Below are 16,200 nucleotides of genomic sequence, written 5' to 3'. Positions count from 1 at the left end.
AGAGAGAGAGAGAGAGAGAGAGAGAGAGAGAGAGAGAGAGAGAGAGAGAGAGAGAGAGATTTGAATGAGGGGGTGATTTGGGAATATAGCAATTGTTGACCTATCTTACTATTTTAGGTTTAGGGAAAAAAATTTCCCCTAATGTATGCATAAAAAAACAAAATTCCCATTGTTAGATTTAAATTTTTTTGTCTAATTTTACTCATAGAAGCTTGACGTAGATGAAAGTTCAGGGAGAACAAATTAATAAATGTCAAAGTTTAGAGAATACAATTCAATAAATATTAAAATTTTGAGGACAAAATTTAGTACATAGATAATCGTTACTTTAGTAAACTTGAACAAAATTAGATAGAAATCTCTCAATTTAATAATTTTAATAGTTTAAAAAAAAAATTTGAACAACATAAAAAATTGAAAGAGTACATATCAAAATTTAAAAACAAAAATTATAATTAGCATTTCTTTTAATATTTGAGAGGCCCTTATCTTAAAGGGTAAATTTGGAAAAGACATCAATCATATGATTATTAAGGCCACTTTTGATAGGCATAGAAAGGGCGTGTGTGATTGTATGCAAGGTTGGATATTTGGAATAAAATGGTAAAAGAAGGGTAGGTTCTCAAAATTATAAATATTATATTATATAATAAAATTTCAATGGTATTATTGAGAATTCATGTGAAGAAGACAACATCACATGACAGAACATAAGAGTAGTAATACTAATAGCTATCATCCTCACATGGCTAGTCTTTTTGTATATTCATTCATTTCCATTAACTTTTGAAAATAGCCACATCTCATCAATAAGTGAGATTTCAATGCCCTAATCAAACCACTCTTTTCATATGCTTTTCCAAGATTGCCCTTTATTGTTATTATTCAGAAACCACTTGTGTTATTGTCAACAAATAATATTGCCTTAAATACTTCATTTAAAATAAGGATAATAAAAATACTCATATAATTCAATGAAAAATGCTAAAAGAATACTAGTAGTGCTTAGCACTACTATAAATGCTAAAAGAAACTACTAGTACCTAATTATCTCATACCGTTATTGATATAATTAAAAATTAAGTCTTATATTACTTAATAAAATAAATTTTAAAAAGTATCACCAACCAATCATAAAACATCAGTTAGATGTCTCATTGCTTTTAAAGTATCTGGTCACATAATATAATTTGATAACTATTAGGGAATACCATTAACTATTTATGAGATATCACTTCTAATTTAATTTATATTATTGATAAAAAATACCACTTAATGAGCAATTGTAAACTATTGTTTTACTTATTTCATTCTTTTGTTATCATTAGTCCCACAACTAAACTCATCCTCATTGTTTGGTAATCCTCAAACAATTATCTTAAGTAAATACCATTTTAGACCATGTGTTTTGCAAAAGTTACCGATTAGACCCCGTGTTTTGTTAAATGACAAAATGAACCCTATATTTTCCAAAATAATAAAAAAAAGACCATGAACGACAATTTTTTTTTTAATATAATCAACTTGAAAATAATTCCTAATACAAACAGATACAGAAAATGTAAACAATTTTGTCATAACACTTTTAGATCGGATTATAATTAAATTTTATTTTGATAAAAAAATCAATTCAAGTTCTTATTTGTACCATTTTAGAAAATACATGGTCTATTTTGTCATTTAACAAAACAAAGGGTCCAATTGATAACTTTTGCAAAACACAGGATCTAAAATAGTATTTACCCAATTATCTTTAATTACCATCTAAAAGGGAAAAATTACTATTATAATATAACATATTTTATTAATGATATTTATAATGAATTCATTAAAAAAAAACATAACTTTAAAGACATGAAAAAGTCAGTCAAAATTGACATTAATCAATTGAAATGGCCTCATCAGGGCTATCAAATTTTGCTATAATTTAACTACACAGATAATCCAGACTTTCATAACTTTGCTCATGTAAAAAAATAGTCTTAATTATCACTTAAAAATGCCAAATTCCCTAAAAAAACCAGAATAACTAATTGCAAATTTCAGCATATCATGAGCTGAGCTGCTGCAACTTTTGTTGCTCAGTTTCTTCAAACTCATGACGACGATGATAAAAAGATTTCGAGACAGGGTGACGGGGTTGGCTCAGCTTATAGAGTAAAGAAGATTTTGTGTATAGAAAGGGTCAAAATATCTGTATTGTTGGGAAAGAAAAGAATAAGAATTAAACAATGACACAAAGACCAAAAGAACACCATTTGTATAACGGCTTTCGCTTAAACAAATACGCTAATGTCAGTCAAGACTCAACAACATAAGCGAGAAGTTTTACCCGACACCAGCTGATACTATCTAAATGTTGTAACTATTGATATAATTTGTTAATGTTATTGGCCAACGATCGACTCCCCACAAAATTCTCTCTATTCCTATGAAGCTTGTACCAATCCACAATGGTTAAATAGCCGAAAAAAGAATAGATAGCCAGGGCAATTGATAGTGAGACTTGGGCTGAGTGGCTGAGTTTAGGCTTAAAAAATTACAGGTCTTTCTTTCTTGGGGAGTGTTTAGGCATTTAATGGCTCTTCTTCTTTGTTCTTGTCTATTGCTGTCCATTCTTCGGTTTCTGTGATGCAATATATGTAAGCATAATCAAAGACAACATAATATGCATAGCATAGGATCAATTTGATTATTGTTGTCTTTGTAAAGATGTCATCAACCATAAGTTAAAGAAAAATGGTTTGTCTTTAATCCTATTATATCTGATAATTACTTCATTACTTACTTGATCTGTGACTCTCTCCGATCATCATGAGCCGCCTTTGCAGCACAGCTGCTATAGCAAGGAAAATGGAGCACATGCCGAGCATTATAGTGATGGGAACAGCATCAACCTTTACAAGGGAAATGGAAAAGATCGACAGTTAGAGAATGAACGAAATGAAGATACAATGAAATATCTAATCCCATAAACTCGTAAATGGTATAATCGATATATGCCCACACAAGGAAAAAACTAAGCGCTCACATTGTACAGAACAATGCACACAAAGATGTTGAGAGGAATGCGGAAGAAGTTCATAATCGTGCTTCTAGCCTCTTCGGGAATGTATTGGGACCTCATTTTCATGACAGAAGGCCAAAACACTCCAACACAGGCCTCGAATGTGCAAAAGCCGATGAGTTGAATACAACCCGAAAGTGGGAGACTTCCACCTTTGAAACTGGAAAGCACAACCACATACTGAAAAAAATTGTAGACAATATTCAAAAAACTTGATAATATTGTTCCCCGATAACCAAATCTAACAGAAGGAAAATTAATGTAAAATGATGAAGGTCGAATAATGATAACACGTGACATACATTTGTTACGATCGGAAGTAGGAGGGATGCTGCAGAGATTACAAACACAATCTCCATGTAGCTTTCAACTTTGAAAGATGAACGAGCCATCAATCGAGATGCAATAGAGCTACCAAGCATTGAGGCCAGCATGAATGTTGCAAAAATGAATCCATGCGGAATTTCCTCATCGTTTGGACTCAAAGCAGGGGTCCAAAGAAACACAACTATATACATAGAACCCTCAAATAGGGACTGAATAGCACCAAGCAACGCAATTTTCTCATCTGCCACCACATGGAAAGACGATAGTTACACATTTCAACCATGAGAAAGCAAACACCACAATAAGAAAAAAAAATAAAATCACTAGGGAACTACCAGAAGCGATAACCACAGCAGCACCCTTAAATTGGGCAAAAAGGCTCTTATTTTCTGATGGATCTCCATAATTTTCAGTCCATGAATACATTATAATGCCCATCCCAATTGCAAGAAAACATCCAGCAGCATCAAATGGTGCTACAGGACCAAATTCAAGTGTATGTACTAGAAGATTCCCGAACAGCCCAGATACAATGGCAACCAGACCGTTACCAACAAATATTGCTTTTGAAAATGTTATTGAAAGCCATTTCTGATCAAAGCCTCTCTGCAGTAAATATCATCATCTAAAGATTTACATCATGCATCACTCAAAAGAACTTCGAAAGAAAAAACTACTCAATTAGTTAAGAAGACAGCCCAAACAGCGAAAAAGCAAATCAACTCAAAGAGATTAAAAAAGTACAAGATACTAAGTGATCAAGATCTCCAACATTTGCAATTTACATTAGTTTGTTTATATCAGTAAGGAACCTACCTTGTTGTGTTCAGCAACAAGCCAAGATTCAAAAGCCGAGCAGAGTAAAGAAGTTGAAATGCCTCCCAAAACCCGTCCCAGCATTAAAACTTTGTAGTCCGAAGAATGTTTGGTGACACAACTTAAAATATAACTAATGCAGTAAGTAATACACGCCCTCTTCCGGCCCCTGAATTAACAATAATTGGTAAGTTGATCAAAAGGAAACAAAACTACAGGAACCAAGCAAAAGAACTTACTGTTTGTCAGCAAGAGATCCAACAATTGTCCCGAAAATCATAGACGATCCGAACCCAGCTATAAAAAGCTGACCAATCTCTCCCTTTCCAAATCCATATTGGCTATAAAGATAGTAAACATATGGACCCTGCAACCAATCCCCGGCTATAGCCGCAATCATTCAATCAAAAACTTTGTCAACTCTTGTTTGTGTTACCTAGCAAATCTTAGACACTAATGAAGCTGTTGTTGATAATAAATAATGCACTAAATTTTACTACATTTCAACCAAAAACATCAATCAATACCACAGTACAGTGAAACACACCTACAATTCTTCAATGCATTAATTACCAAAACAAATAAAATTACATTTGATTAAAACAACCGAATCTTCATAACATCTGAAAATGAAAACATTCCAACCACTCAAATCAACCCAAAAGCTAAAAACTTAAGCAACCCCATTGGAATAAAAACACAAGCTTTAGCTGGTTTAAACAAAATACAACGATGTATACAAAACTACAAATGGATCAAGAAAATAACAAAACCCATGAAATGCAGAACAACCCAGATCAAGAAAAGCATCAAAAAACCAAAATCAAAGTAAAAGTACAACAAAATAATTAAAACCCAGATGAGCTAAGACAACAAAATGTTAGATCAAAGCTTACCCATCATAATAGAGTAAACGAGGATGTAATTATTCTTGAAGGCATTGAAAGCAGGGGATGTACTGAGTCGATCTTTGCTTGTTTTTGTGAGCTCTAAGGTCACCACCACCAGTGCCAAAACCCCAAAGAGTAAGAAGTAGAAAATCTCCATTGTTGTCGTCGTCGTCGATCTGAAAGAGAGAAGCAAGGAACCCAACAAAGAAAAGGGTATGAAAGGACGACCTTTTTGGTCACAAACGCGTCATAAAGAAGAAGCTACATACACATACACTGTAGTCTTCAATGGTGGAATTTGGGGTTTCGAAAGGGCAAAGAGAGAGAGATAAAAATTACACCTTTTTGAGTTTTTGGTTTCAGGTTGATAATGTTTATGATGAATCTGTGACCAGAGAGAACAAATGTAACGTTTCTCCCTTTCTTTTGTTTTTCAAGTTTACATTTTTTTAAAGGTTATTTATTAATTTTTATGACAAAAATTCATTAATTGGGTTTAATTATTTTTACAATTTCTAATTATAAATTTGTGGCCCTTTAAAAAAAATTATGATTTTGTGATTTTTTTTGGTAGATTTCTCATATTAGGTTAATTTTATTTTTTTAAAAAAGAAATTATCCGTCTAAACTAATTTATCGAAAATGAGTATATTATTAAAAGAGACTTTAACAATGTTAGATATTAAAAGATCGAAGTTTCACATTTTAGACTTTAACCTTGTTAGATATTAAAAAATAAGGTTTCACATTTTATTGCTCGTAGTTTTTTTTTGGTTCATGTCGCCAATTTAGTGAGAGTACTACTGATAATAAAACTCACATTTTAATTCAAAATTACATCATGGTCATGCAATTTTATTCTTTTATTGTTGTTGCTAAATATTTATATTTTTTTTGAAATGATTATAAATTTATTTGCATGTAAATTAAATAATTTATAATGTACCAGAATAATAGTGTTATCTGCTCAAATTTTACTTGAACAATGAAAATTTGTTCAATCAAAAAGGCATGAAGCCTTATTTGTTGCGACTTTAACAATTAGAGATGAGTGTTGGAAAAAAAACAAGCAATAAATTAGGTGAAAATCAATGTGGATAGGACTCTCTTTGCTGCAAATTGTCATTTTGGGGTGAGTTGTGTGGCTCGGAGCAGTAATGAGAATGTTTTCTTGTGGTAAGGTTGGTCGAGTTGATCCTGTCATTATTGAAATTTTTGGTGTCATGGAAGTCTTAAGTTGGGTTGATAGAAATAAGTGGTCAAATATTGTTTATAAAAATCGATAGTCTTGTGTGAGTCCAAACTTTTTATAGTGATGTTTCTATGCTTTCTCAATTTGGTCTTTTGGTTCAAGATTATAGAGCTTTATTGCTCATTTATCGAATTTACTTTTGTTCAAAGTTATCAATGTTATTGTTAGGGGTTTTTTCTTTTCCCAGGTCAAGTTATCCAAGAGTTAGAGTTCACTCTTAAGATTGTGTTTGTTAATTAAAAATTTATCTTTTATTAAAAAAGAATTTTAATGTATAAATTAAAATTCATGTATTTTTATTAATATAAATATAGATATAAATAGCATTTTTTTTATATAGGGTGCATTAATACATATTATTTAAGGCACTGTAAAATCTTTCATATATTTTAATTTCATATATTAAATCGAATAATAAATAATAAATAATAATAGTTGAAAAAATTAAAATGTAAAAATTTTACATTTATCACAAACTGTCCCATTAAAATAAATATAAATATATTAAGTGACATGATTTCAAAATTAGTGTTATAAAAGACAATTAATACAAATTTAATTAATAGCTTGTCAAATGTAATAATAATTTGCACATTAAATAGTCAATTAAATAATTAATTGAAATTATTATTTTATAAGTTTTTTTTTAATTCTTGTTTGGTGGCAATTTTGCTAGTGATTTTCTACCAAACAAATAATGAAAATTATTTTTTTTTTCAAAAACAAAAATAGTGAAATGAAAAGATCACTAGTCAATTCATTTTGACTTACATAAAATTTTGTATTTATTAGAATATAAAATTGTTAATATATACGTGTACTTTTCTCTATAGATTATGAAGACAAGTATAAAATAATTAAGGATGTACAAAATTTATATATATTATTTTTCCAATAATATAATTTTTTTCAAAGGTGGTAAATGTTATTGGCCAATATTAATCAATTTTATTTCTGATTTAAAAAAAAAAATATTCTATTTCATTACTTACTCAAATCTTTCAAAAAGAAAAAGTATTTTTACTTTTAAAATCAAAATTACAACCTCTAATTGGATTAATAAATTAGAGTACTTTTTTTTTGCAATGAATAAATTAGAGTACTTAGAATAATTTTTTTTAAAAATAAAATAAAATAAAATAACCAAATAATTACTTAACTCAAAAATCAAAATGAATACATAAATGTAATAGTTCCTAAATATCAAAGTTTACAATTCATAATTTCATATAATTTATTGAAAAATTTATATAATAAATCAAAAAAAAAATTAAAAATACATTAACACGATTTTTTTTTTATTTTGACGCTTTAAATTTTTTTAGTTATAAAAATGCATCTTAAGTAAAAGCAATAAATTATTTTTTCGGTTGTTTTATTATTTATAGTTATTATGAAGTTATTTTTCTAGTTATTTTATAGTTTATTTATAGTTATCATAAGATTAATTTATTATTGTTTTTCTTAGTTATTTTCTTACTTTTTGTTGAACAAAGTATATTTTTATAATTTTAAAATGGTACAAGTATATTTTTGTAAATAAAAATTTTAAATTGTAAAATTAAAAACAAAACATAAAAAAAATATTTTTAAAAATCCTCCTTTTTTTTTTGGTAAGGAAAAATCCTCCTAATTTATCCTCATGCATTGTCAAAAAAAAAAAAAAAGAATATATTCAAGGAATAATTACATAAGACACTATTTTTTGTAAAATATTTATATTTTTACGTTCAAAGAATATTTTTTTACATTTTCACGGTTTTCCAAAAAATAACACGAAAACAACATAAAATCAACAAGGAAACAACATAAAAGTAACATGAAAAAAACATCAAAATAACAACAAAAAATAACATACATATAACAAAAAATTAACAACAAATGAACAAAATTTCAACATAAAAAGACCGTATTTTATGTAAATAAAATAAAAAAAAATCGTAAAAATGTTTAAAATTCCGTGAAACCGTAATTTTGTTATTTTTTTATTGTTTTTGTGCATTTGTGAAATTAACCTTATATTCAATCAGCAAACAAATCAGATACATGGAATTGTTTATTCTAAATTTTTCTTAATCCCATATTATGTGGAAGAAATTCAGCAAGAATTAGTATCCTTTATTCTATGAAAAAAATAAAAAAGAAATACTTGATTAATTATTTATATATATTTAGAAGTAAAGCTTGATTTATATATTTAATATATATTAATATTAATTGATGTTGAAAAACTCTCCAAAAAAAAAATGACAAAATTATAGTAATTGCAATTTGCCGGCATTTGGATTGGACCATATAATGTATTATTATTATTATTATTTGCAAAAGTCGGTGCCTATTCAAAATTTATAAAAATAATTAATTAATAGGGATAATTATATAAGACATTATTTTTTGTCAAAAAATTATATTTTTATGTTTAAATATTTTTTTTAACAATTTTGAGGTTTTTTTACAGAAATAATTACATAAAAATAATAAGAAAATAACATCCAAATAATATCAAAACAACAACAAAAAAATAACACACAAGTAACAAAAAATCAATAACAAATTAACAAGAATACAACATAAAAAGATGTATTTTTTGTAAATAAAAGAGTAATTTGCGGCAAAACCCCCTCAACTATCAATTTACTTGCAAAAAACCATCTAACCTCATATTTTGGTGGGAAAACCCTCCAAAGTACTGTTCCGTTTACATTTTTAAGGTGTGTCGTCTGTCCAGTCTCATTAAAAAATCATCCTATGTATGTGGTAATATTTTACAAAATAAAAATTAAATAAAAAAAAAATTAAGAGTAATTTGAGGCAAAACTCCCCCAACTATCAATTTACTTGCAAAAAATCATCCAACCTTAAAGTTTTTTGGATGATTTTTTGCAAGCCGCAAATTACTCTTAAAGTTTTTATTTTATTTTGTAAAATATGGCCACATAGGATAATTTTTTAGTGACTTGTCATTGCCACGTGGGCAAAATTAGGACTTAACGAGGCTGGACAGACGCCACCTTAAAATGTAAGCGGAATAGTATAGTTTGGAGGGTTTTCCCACCAAAATATGAGGTTGGATGATTTTTTGCAAGTAAATTGATAGTTGGGGGTTTTGCCGCAAATTACTCTAAATAAAATAATAAGATCGTCAAAATATTTAAAATTTCGTACAATGTATTTTTGTAATTTTTTTGTTGTTTTATATATTTGTGAAATAATCCTTGATTAATACCAATTTTATTAAAAATAATTGGATAAATATTACTGGGTGTTTCTATAATGCACCTATTAAAATGATACACTGATACACCTTTTATATGTTTCAGAAGAATTTTTTAGTCCATTTTTTTCATATTTGTGTACGTTATAGTTATTTAAGATATCATGCAAAATTTTGAGAAATTTAGAATAATTTACAATATAGAAAGTAGTGTTCAAACAGTTTATTTTTACACGCGTATAAAATAAAATAGTCACGTGTGTAACACAATGTTTGAATCCTATTTTCAGCGTATTAAATTTTCTGAATTTATTAAAATTTTACAAGATGTTTCAAATAATTATAACGTACATAACTGTAAAAAAAAAAAATTGACTAAGAAATTATTTCAGATACCAAAAGAGATCGGAATGCATCGATACATCCCTTAAAGGGAGTACATTGTAAATTTGTCTAATATTATTTCAGTGTGATTAAATCTGCATAAAAAAAATATAGTTAGTTAATGAACTAGAAATACTAATATTACTAGAGTAATTTGTGGCATAAATACTTAACTTTAACTCCCGGTTGTAAATAAATACCTAAATTTAATTTTTGGCAGTTATAATACCTAACCATTAAATGTTAAGTCATTATGATTCACATGTCATTTTTTATTGGTATATTTAAACTAATTTTTTTTAAAAAAAAAATAAAAATTTAATGACTTGAATAAGATTGCCAAGTGGTAATTTACTTAACACTTAACAGTCAAGTACTTATAGAAGTTTTAGAATTATAACTTCGGTATTATTACTGTCAAACATTAATCTTAGATATTTATTTACAACTAAAAATTAAATTTAATTATTTATAGCGTAAATTACTCATATTAATAATAACTCTTTTTGAAAATTGAATTAAAGAAGTGAACGATAAATGAATTCAAAAAAAAAAAGGAAAAAGAAGTGAACGATACTATATACTTTGGGCCATGCAATTTATTTGCCTCTATATATAATATTGCATGGGCCATGCAATTTTTCTTCTTTCTTTCTTTTTTTTTTTTTTAAGGAAATATAATATTAGGCACATAATATGAATATTTTTTGGGGTATAAATAGTAATAATATGTATATAAATTAATCAAGTTTTATTAAGACTTTCAAAATCAACATCGATAGATTCATCAAAACTAGTTAAAAAAAAATATAAATCTAAAAGCGATTTGTCATTCTAACTTGAAAACTATTTTTACTTTTTAAAAATAGGAAAATTACTTATTAAAAACAATAGGAGGTGTTTAGTTATATTTTTTTTTTGCTTACTTGTCAATATTTCTTTTTTTACTTTCTCACACATCATATTAATTTGTATATCTCATATCGGGGTACCACTCTAATTTGGGTACGTACGAGATCTGAAATTCAGGATTGGGATCAGAGTCGGGATCCAAAGTCACTGTTGGATTTGGGGTGAAGGTCGATGAACGAGGTCGAGGTTGGGGTCAAGGATCAGGTTTGAGATTAGGGATCGAGGTCGGGAATTGGGATCCAACGCAAACTCGACACTGGGCATAGGCAGACTAGGCTTGTGCCCTAGGGCCCACCTAGCCCAGGGTCCAAATGAAATTTTTTCTTTTAAAAATACATATTTTTTCTACCGATTTTGAAAAAATACCACATTTTCTTTTCTACATAAGGGCCCAAAATTATTTTTTTTCCTATGGCCCACTAACTTTAAAAGTCGACCCTAACCCAGGGTTTGGTTTGGGGAGATCCTAGTTTGGGTTCAGGTTTAGGTCAAGGTTTGGGACCAGTAGTGCTGGGTTTGGATTCAAGATCAATTTGAGTTAGGGGTTCGGTCTAAGTCTGTGGTCGGGTTGGGATTCAGGTCAAAGTCACAGGTTTGGGTCCGGTCTCTAGGTCCGAGCTCAGGTTGGGTCTGAGTTAAGGTCATAGATCAGGGTCTAGAGTATTGAAGTGTTTTTTTCGTTTGTTTGTTTGTTTTTATTTATTTATTTATTTTTTTTTGTAAAAAAAAAAAATCTTAAAAATATATTTAGTAAACTAACCAAACAAGTCTTGTCTTTTGAAAATTATAAAAATTAGATTTTGTTCTCATTTCTGAAAAACGTATATTTTTAAAAACAAAAAATAATGTCAAAAAAGTTCTTAGTTTCTCGTACAAATAAATACTTTCTTAGCATTATTATGGATGTTTAGTACTATCTATAAGTGGTGTCATATAAATGGTAGAGAGATATTCTATAATAATTATTAAATTTTATTATGTGAGACCCAGTACTTAATTACACAAATAGTAATATATGACACTTTTAAATAATATTAGTACCTTTTAGCATTTTTTTAATTTAAAAACTTTTAAATTTTAATTGTTTTTTAATATATGAGTGGTGCCCATTTATAAATGAGTAATACAAGAGACTCACTCAAGTTGAGCATTGGCACCACCAACATCATCACAAAGTAAAGCCTTTTAAATGATTATTAATAATATTTTATAATAATTATTAAATTAAAATTTATAAAATTCCAATATAAATAACAATTCGTAATGGTAATATTATTACCCACCCAAACTATACACTTTCTTACACATAATAATATATATATTTAATGTTAACCATTATATATAGTTTTAGGTGGTGAACTAAATCAATTTTAATTATATATTATTTTTAAAAAGTTTGAATGATTTAAGTATATAACAGTTATTACTTTCAAAATATGAATAATATTATAGAGAAACACCCAAATTACACGCAATAATAATATATATGTACATAATTTTAACCATATACACTACCAAATTATTACCCAAACCATTGCAAAAATTCATTCATTGATATGAAACACCACATTAACAATACATTACATAAACATCATATTAAACAAATACGAAAAATTTAAATAACTGAATAACAAGCACACTTATTAAAAAAAAAACTACTAAAACCAAATTAATAAGGTGACAAAGGTACTAAATTTTGAGTATTACTCATGCATATGTCCAACGAGCCAGGAGCATTATTTATTATACATATTTATATATATCTCGCTGATTACAATGATAATGACTCATAAAGAGAAGGATTGAAACGAAGTTTTGCATGAGCAAACAAAGGAGTCGCCTTAAAGAGAGTGTATACATTGCAACACTCTTCCGAAAACGAAAAGCATAATCGTCATGTTTCCCAACACTCCTCCAATGCACCCTCTCCTCCCCGTGGTGAAGGATATAAAGTGCAAATCAGTCTCTCTCAAATCACATCGATTCTCGGGAAGATGGCAATCAAGATTAAAGCGCAAGGGCTCATCGGGCCAGGCATCAGGGTTGGTACCGAGACTTAGGAGACTGAAGAGGATGTGGCTTCCTTTAGGAATGAAGTAGCCATAAAATAAGTTCCAACAATATTATTCTTGGTTGTTGGATATGCGATTATTGATTTATTATTATAGTTGTTGTTAGTGGTATTCGAAATCTATATAGATTTTTTTTTGTATGTGACAGTTTAAAATTGACATGTATAGTGTTAACGACTATTAGAATGGTCACCTATTCCATAGCGACTATGTAGAACAGTTGCTTATTCCTCAATAGCAACTATCTATAATTGACACCTATTCCATCATGTTTTTTGTTGGTGGCAGAGGCATGTCATAAGAATCGACGATAATACAAAATATGATCGTTTATAATGGTCATCAAAACCCTTTTGTTTAGTAATATATTCATAAAATACCTGCAAACAACAATAACCAAATTAAGGAGACAAGACCAGTAAGTTGAGTACTACTACTCTATGATCTAGCATGTCCTAGCATATGCAAGCCATGAACATTGTTTATTATATATACATATATCATGATGATAAATATGACTCATACATAGATAGAAGGATTGAAACGAGGTTTTGCATGAGCAAACAAAGGGGTAGCCTTAAAGAGAATTCCATCGTCTTTACTCCTCAAATCTATCTTCTCCATTACTTCTGGAATCTTCCATGTGAAACATTGTAACAATCTTCCCAAAAGCATAATTGTCATGTTGGTACCCAACACCCCTCCAATGCACCCTCTCCTCCCTGTGGTGAAGGAGATGAAACGCAAATTAGTCTCTCCCAAGTCACTTCGATTCTCAGGAAGATGGCGGTCAGGATTGAAGCGCGAGGGCTCATCAGGCCAAGCAGTAGGGTTTGTACCGAGACTGAGGCGACTAAGGAGGATGTGGCTTCCTTTGGGAATGAAGTAGCCAGCTACAGTGCATTCCTCAGTGGAGGAATGTACGTTGAAAGGGATAATTGGGTGGAGGCGAATAGCTTCTCTTGCGCAAGCCACAAGGTAAGGTAGTTGGGGTATGTGAGATTCTTGGAGGAGTAGTGTGCCATTGTCATTGCCAACAACTTTGTCAATTTCCTCAGTTGCCTTTTGAAGCATCTCTGGGTGGTTCAACATCTCTGAGAGTGCCCATTCTACTGTGTTGAATGGATTGTCTATTCCAGCTAAAAATATTTCCTGCTTAGTCAACAAAAATCACACCATTATGCTATTAATTGTTTGAGTCTTGATTTTGACATCTTAAATTAAAATTTCATGTGAAAGATAGTGATGTAGATTAATCATTAAAAAATTAAACTTATCACAACTCACCGTGACTTGTGCTAGGATTTCTTCTTCAGACAAAAGAGGTTTTTCATCAGAATCTTTTAGGGACATGAGAATATCAAGAATATCTGTAGGAGGTTTTTGTTCCTGCTTTTGCTTGTACTCTTTCATCCTCTTCTTCACTAATGAGTCTTGATACTTGTCAATCACTTTCATAGCTTTACCAACAATCTTCTGACGTCCATCTAAGTCAAACCACCTTAACCACGGAAAAATATCTGAAATAGAGTAGGCAAAAATATGGGTAAGCAGAGTAAACATAGCCTCCACATGTTCTTCATCTTCTTTTCCAGGACCACCATCCTCTCTTCCCTTCCCAAAACACCTTTTACCTAACAACATTCTCTTTAACACTCCCGCCACAAAATGCAGTGCCGCAATTCTCACATTCACCACTCCTCTTTCACTGTTCTTCATCGTTCCATTAGCTATTATCTGGTTATAAACAAAGCGAATGAGATTATCAGCTTCTTCATTTCTCATTTCGAGAAACAAATCAAGAGTAGAACGCTTCAAAACATGACACAGAAGAACTCTCTTCATCTTCTTCCAGTGGTCGTTGGAGGGAGACATTACAGTGGTTTTGTAACCACGAGAAATCATACAAGTCACCACAGTATCAGGTCTTGAAGCAAACACCGCGTCATGTTTCTTCAAGAACTCTCTAGCTATCTCCGGAGAGGTAACAGTGATCAGATGAGTGTTTGCTCCTAGACGGATACATGCAATGTCTGTGTTCAACTCCTCCATAACATGGTGGAGCCACTTAAATGCCGGTTTGTTTAGCATCATGCTAACAAAGCTTCCAAGTACTGGCCATGGAGTAGGGCCAGGAGGAAGATTAGTAGTAGTAGTTAACTTGTTCTTGATAGTAAACAAATATTTGAGTAGTAACAAGAATAATATTGTGATAAGCATGACAATAACGAAAGTATTATAGGTAGCAGTACAATTAGAGAGAGTGAAACCTTTCATTATTATATAATATAGAGATCGAGAGAGAAGAAATGAGAAGTGTTGTAGATTATTTATACGTACATTATATCATGAATATATATATATATATATAATATGGATTAATTATTAGTTATATGATAAGGAAGGTTTTTCATACGTAGGAGGTGAATAGGAATAGTGATATATAGTGATCAATGAACCCACGTATAAAATACATCCACAAAAGAAACGTATTTTAAATTGATATTATCCATTTCTTTTTTTCATTTTAGTATAATAATTAATCACATCGGAAAATCCTACAATACAACTCTTAAAATTGATATATATATATATATATCGATACATTCTTATTTATTTTGGCATTCGAGAGACTTTTTTTGGTCCAATTCTTTATGATTGTGTTCATTATTTTAACTATTTAAGACATTCTATAAAATTTTGAAAAATTCAAAAAAAAAATTATACGCAGAAAATAAGGTTCGAATTGTCTATTATACGCGTGAATCTTTTATTTTATACACGTGTGAAATAAATTATTTGAACATTGTTTTTTATATTATATATTATTCAGAATTTTTCGAAAATTTACAAGATGTCATAAACAACTATAACGTTATAAATAATTGGAGTAAAATTTACACGGATGCATCAGTGTACACATTTTATGAGGGTGTACTGTAAAAGAGTATTGCTATTAAGGACTAATGGTACCCAACAGCTTCTATAGGTGGATGTTTAACGCCCAAATGTGACTTCTACTAGCGGTGATTGTAGTATAGATCGGGCGGTCGATTCCACAGGTATATGATTATAGACAAAAGCGTTAGTAGAAAAATAAACACAAAAGGTTAATAAAAAGTAACAAATAAGTAACCAAATGAGTTTGGGGATTTTTATTTTGGTATTAAATATTAAAAGAAAGCAAATAAAGGTGTAATTAATAGTAAAAGAGAGAAAGGCTTTAAGAATAATCCATATGCTTGTTTAGTTATTTTGTACATTTG

The 16,200-nt window shown here is 29.6% G+C and overlaps 2 protein-coding genes across 2 annotated transcripts; both read right to left on the bottom strand.

Annotated features, from left to right (window-relative positions):
* Positions 1 to 1,863: 1,863 nt before the first annotated feature.
* Positions 1,864 to 5,535, bottom strand: LOC115716634 (uncharacterized). The gene is made up of 9 exons (XM_030645476.2): positions 5,376 to 5,535; positions 5,107 to 5,276; positions 4,450 to 4,594; positions 4,211 to 4,379; positions 3,730 to 4,000; positions 3,370 to 3,635; positions 3,032 to 3,247; positions 2,789 to 2,897; positions 1,864 to 2,626 (listed from the first exon to the last, which is right to left on the bottom strand). Exons 2-9 carry the CDS (start codon positions 5,255 to 5,257, stop codon positions 2,568 to 2,570), a joined length of 1,386 nt encoding a protein of 461 aa, XP_030501336.2. The 5' UTR covers positions 5,258 to 5,276; positions 5,376 to 5,535; the 3' UTR covers positions 1,864 to 2,567.
* A 7,728-nt stretch (positions 5,536 to 13,263) lies between these two features.
* LOC115718135 (tryptophan N-monooxygenase CYP79A68-like) lies at positions 13,264 to 15,266 on the bottom strand. Its single transcript, XM_030647095.2, has 2 exons — positions 14,222 to 15,266; positions 13,264 to 14,086 (listed from the first exon to the last, which is right to left on the bottom strand). Exons 1-2 carry the CDS (start codon positions 15,209 to 15,211, stop codon positions 13,454 to 13,456), a joined length of 1,623 nt encoding a protein of 540 aa, XP_030502955.2. The 5' UTR covers positions 15,212 to 15,266; the 3' UTR covers positions 13,264 to 13,453.
* Between the last annotated feature and the right edge of the window lie 934 nt (positions 15,267 to 16,200).

This window comes from Cannabis sativa, chromosome 5 (genome assembly GCF_029168945.1).
Source record: "Cannabis sativa cultivar Pink pepper isolate KNU-18-1 chromosome 5, ASM2916894v1, whole genome shotgun sequence".
NCBI classification, from domain to species: Eukaryota; Viridiplantae; Streptophyta; class Magnoliopsida; order Rosales; family Cannabaceae; genus Cannabis; species Cannabis sativa.
Note: the sequence above shows the minus strand (reverse complement) of the source record. Positions and strands in the feature narration are given on the sequence as shown.

Coding starts and splice junctions, on each gene's coding strand:
- LOC115716634 (XM_030645476.2), bottom strand. CDS start 5,257: ATGGAGATTTTCTACTTCTTACTCTTTGGGGTTTTGGCACTGGTGGTG. Junction 3,248..3,369: donor TACTTCCGATCGTAACAAAT/GTATGTCACGTG, acceptor AATTTTTTTCAG/TATGTGGTTGTGCTTTCCAG. Junction 2,898..3,031: donor TGTGCATTGTTCTGTACAAT/GTGAGCGCTTAG, acceptor TCCCTTGTAAAG/GTTGATGCTGTTCCCATCAC.
- LOC115718135 (XM_030647095.2), bottom strand. CDS start 15,211: ATGAAAGGTTTCACTCTCTCTAATTGTACTGCTACCTATAATACTTTC. Junction 14,087..14,221: donor AAATCCTAGCACAAGTCACG/GTGAGTTGTGAT, acceptor TTGACTAAGCAG/GAAATATTTTTAGCTGGAAT.